Source organism: Lolium perenne, chromosome 5 (genome assembly GCF_019359855.2).
Source record: "Lolium perenne isolate Kyuss_39 chromosome 5, Kyuss_2.0, whole genome shotgun sequence".
NCBI lineage: Eukaryota > Viridiplantae > Streptophyta > Magnoliopsida > Poales > Poaceae > Lolium > Lolium perenne.
Window position 1 is genome coordinate 126667597 of NC_067248.2, and position 2851 is coordinate 126670447.

Genomic DNA, 2851 nt, shown 5'->3' on the forward strand with positions numbered 1-2851 from the left:
TGATACTATCGTTTGTTGTTTTGAGTTGCTCATCAAGCATATCGCTCGATTCTAAAATATACTACAGTTTGCATACTTTGAGTTCTTTGGTTACAACAAGATACTACGGTTTTGAAACCGCGGTATTCCGAAAACTGAGCTATTTATTTTTACAGTAAAGAGAAATGAGGAATGGACCTCTTTTTTTCAAAAAAAAAATGCGGTTTTATGAAAACTGTGGTATCCTTGCGCCAGCACTGAAATACGGAGTACAATGGTTTTGGAATACTTGCTTTGATTTTACAAAAATCAAGCTACCAAACAGGGCCTTGGCTTTTTTCGCATTGAAGAAACGTGTATAATATGTTCGTGTTTGGCACCGAAACAATAAAGACGGTATTGTCAGTTACCCTAGCTAGCTTAGCTATAACTAGGTGCTTGTTTTGTTTTGCCATCTTAAAGCTAGAGCCGATCATGGATCCTAATCTAGTCGTGTTATACACATGTGATAATGTGAGTGCGTGTGCATGTCCGTTCCATCTCAAATTAAACTCCTAAAATATCGCCGTGTACATCAACCCAACCCGTGCCCGTGTTCTACTAGCTCTTGTTTGTCCCTCACCGTGGTTTGCAAGTTGCGAACTCACGACACCACCTGGGTTATAAATAGCTCCTCCTCGCCACCGCGAACACCAACACTCGCACCCATTCGCTCGCTGGCTCCCCAAGCCACTACCACACTATTTCTCTAAGCTTCGTACAGCTCTTCTCTTCTTCGACAGCTCGGCGTAGTTGAACCCAGAAAATCGATAAGGATGACGAGACGCTGCTGTACCTCGTCGGCGCCGCCGCTCGCTGCTCTTGCCCTGCTTCTCCTCCTCTGCTTCTCCCACTGCGCGGCCGCCGCTCGCCTCTTCCCTGCCAGTACTGCTCCTCTCCAAGGTAGCACCACCGCCACCTATGCCTTCTTCACTTGTGTTATTACATAATCTTCGACTTCTAAATCCGATTACCTGCCCATGTGAACTGATGGACCTGTATTTCTGCAGACATGGGCGTCATCGACGTCAAGGCGGCCGGCGCTACGTCAGACGGGCTAGCAGTGCTTCCTGCGGAAGGTATCAAGGTCCGCAATGGCGAAGAGGCGGTCCTGGAGATGACGGAGGATGTCGAGGCGGAGGAGGCAGCGTGCGAGGAGGGGATCAACGGCGAGGAGTGCATGCAGAGGAGGCTGCTCCACGACGCGCACCTCGACTACATCTACACGCAGCGCAAGGGCAGGCCATGAGCAGGCAAGCGCTTCCTTGGAGCTGTGGATGCTGGGCATCAAGTTGACACGAGGAATCGTCTGACGAGATGATCGTGATTTAATCATATCTTATCTACTACCTGTTGTTTTGGCCATGTACATCCGTGCCGTGGCCCGTCCATCTAGGAACATATTCGTATGTGATGTGAGTCTGTTTCCGCATCGATCGTCGGGTTGTACATCACTAATAGTAGTTAGTAGTCTGCTAGTAATATAAGTACTAAATGGTATGGCCGTCTTCTTCTTCAAGTATCTTTGTCTCATTTCTTGCTACCAAGCTTGCTACGGTTCAGACTTCGGATGGTGAACTGAAGGTGCTGAACATCTACTACATCTCTAGCTAGCAACGCTAGACTTGTTAATTTCCTAGCTAGTTCAGGATTGATTAGTATTTCAGTACTCTGATTAGTGGCTTGGCATGATGATTGATGTGAAGCTGTGAATGAACGAACAAGCGCGTATCCGTACTTGTGCTGACTATATTAAAAGAGTACATATACTTGTATAGATGCACACGCAGGGTGTTTCTACACCCGGGTGCATTTGCACCCTTTATTTGAAATGCATATTAAACATATTTTAAAATGTTAGAAAAATACAAATAAAAATTCCCCGTGTATACCTTGACATATTACATGCTTACAAAGTTGTTTCAGCAAAAACCGATATGTTTCGTGCCTTGTGCAAAAAAGACAAATCTTTGGTGCTAAAATAGTCTATTTTTTGAGGCATTATTTGTCTTTTTTACACAGGGTAGAAAAATTGTTGGTTTTATGTGAAACTTTACGTGCACACATAGAACATGTCCCTCTATATGCTAAATTTTTTTACTAAATTTTTTATGTTTTGGAAATATGTTTTATACATACCAGGTGCATATGCACCCGGATCAGATTTGGTTTTCCGCAGACGCACTTGCATTTGTTTTGTGCTGCATGTCTGTCGGCCTGCCTGCCTGCCCGTATATCTGTCTGTCGTCTACCTCTGTCTGCCTGCGAGACCGTGACGACCCCTGTCTGAAACCTCTGAATCCATGCCGTCCAAGCCTCCAAGCAAGTAGAATACTGTTTTCCTCTACCCTGTCGTCCCCAAGTCCAAGAGAACAACGAGTTGTTTTCTCAAGATGTGATCGATCCGTCAAATCAATCCATTAAGAATACTACAAGCTCATCGATCGATCGTATCTGCTCTGCAAGATTCCAAATGATGGACATGAATGGAGGTGGGCGATCGAAGGAAGGGCGGCCACAGCTTTGTACGAGCAAAAGTCAACACCGGGCTGGGGCTGGGCAGCTACAGTTGGCTTTGATAAATCTGGGTGTGATCGGGAAAGGGCAGACACGCAAAGATGCTACCCACATGCGACGGCAATGATTCACACGCACAGTGCCTCTCCTCGCTGGTTAGGTTTTCTTTTCTGTCGCAAAGATGCTGTGGGAGCAGCGAAAGGCTTTGGGATGTGGCTCCCTTGGTCAAAAGTGATGGAGATCAAACATGGGATGGGATGATGGGGGGTACTAGCGCCATGGTGGTGCTTGCGAGGCCTAGCTACTTGCTCGAGGT

General features: G+C 46.3%; 1 protein-coding gene across 1 annotated transcript; it reads left to right on the forward strand.

Annotated features, from left to right (window-relative positions):
• The first annotated feature begins 653 nt into the window (after window positions 1-653).
• On the forward strand, window positions 654-1537 carry LOC127299854 (phytosulfokines 2). Its single transcript, XM_051329891.2, has 2 exons — window positions 654-921; window positions 1029-1537. The coding sequence occupies exons 1-2, from the start codon at window positions 795-797 to the stop codon at window positions 1265-1267; spliced, it is 366 nt and encodes a 121-aa protein (XP_051185851.1). The 5' UTR covers window positions 654-794; the 3' UTR covers window positions 1268-1537.
• The last annotated feature ends 1314 nt before the right edge of the window (window positions 1538-2851 follow it).

Coding starts and splice junctions, on each gene's coding strand:
- LOC127299854 (XM_051329891.2), top strand. CDS start 795: ATGACGAGACGCTGCTGTACCTCGTCGGCGCCGCCGCTCGCTGCTCTT. Junction 922..1,028: donor CAGTACTGCTCCTCTCCAAG/GTAGCACCACCG, acceptor GTATTTCTGCAG/ACATGGGCGTCATCGACGTC.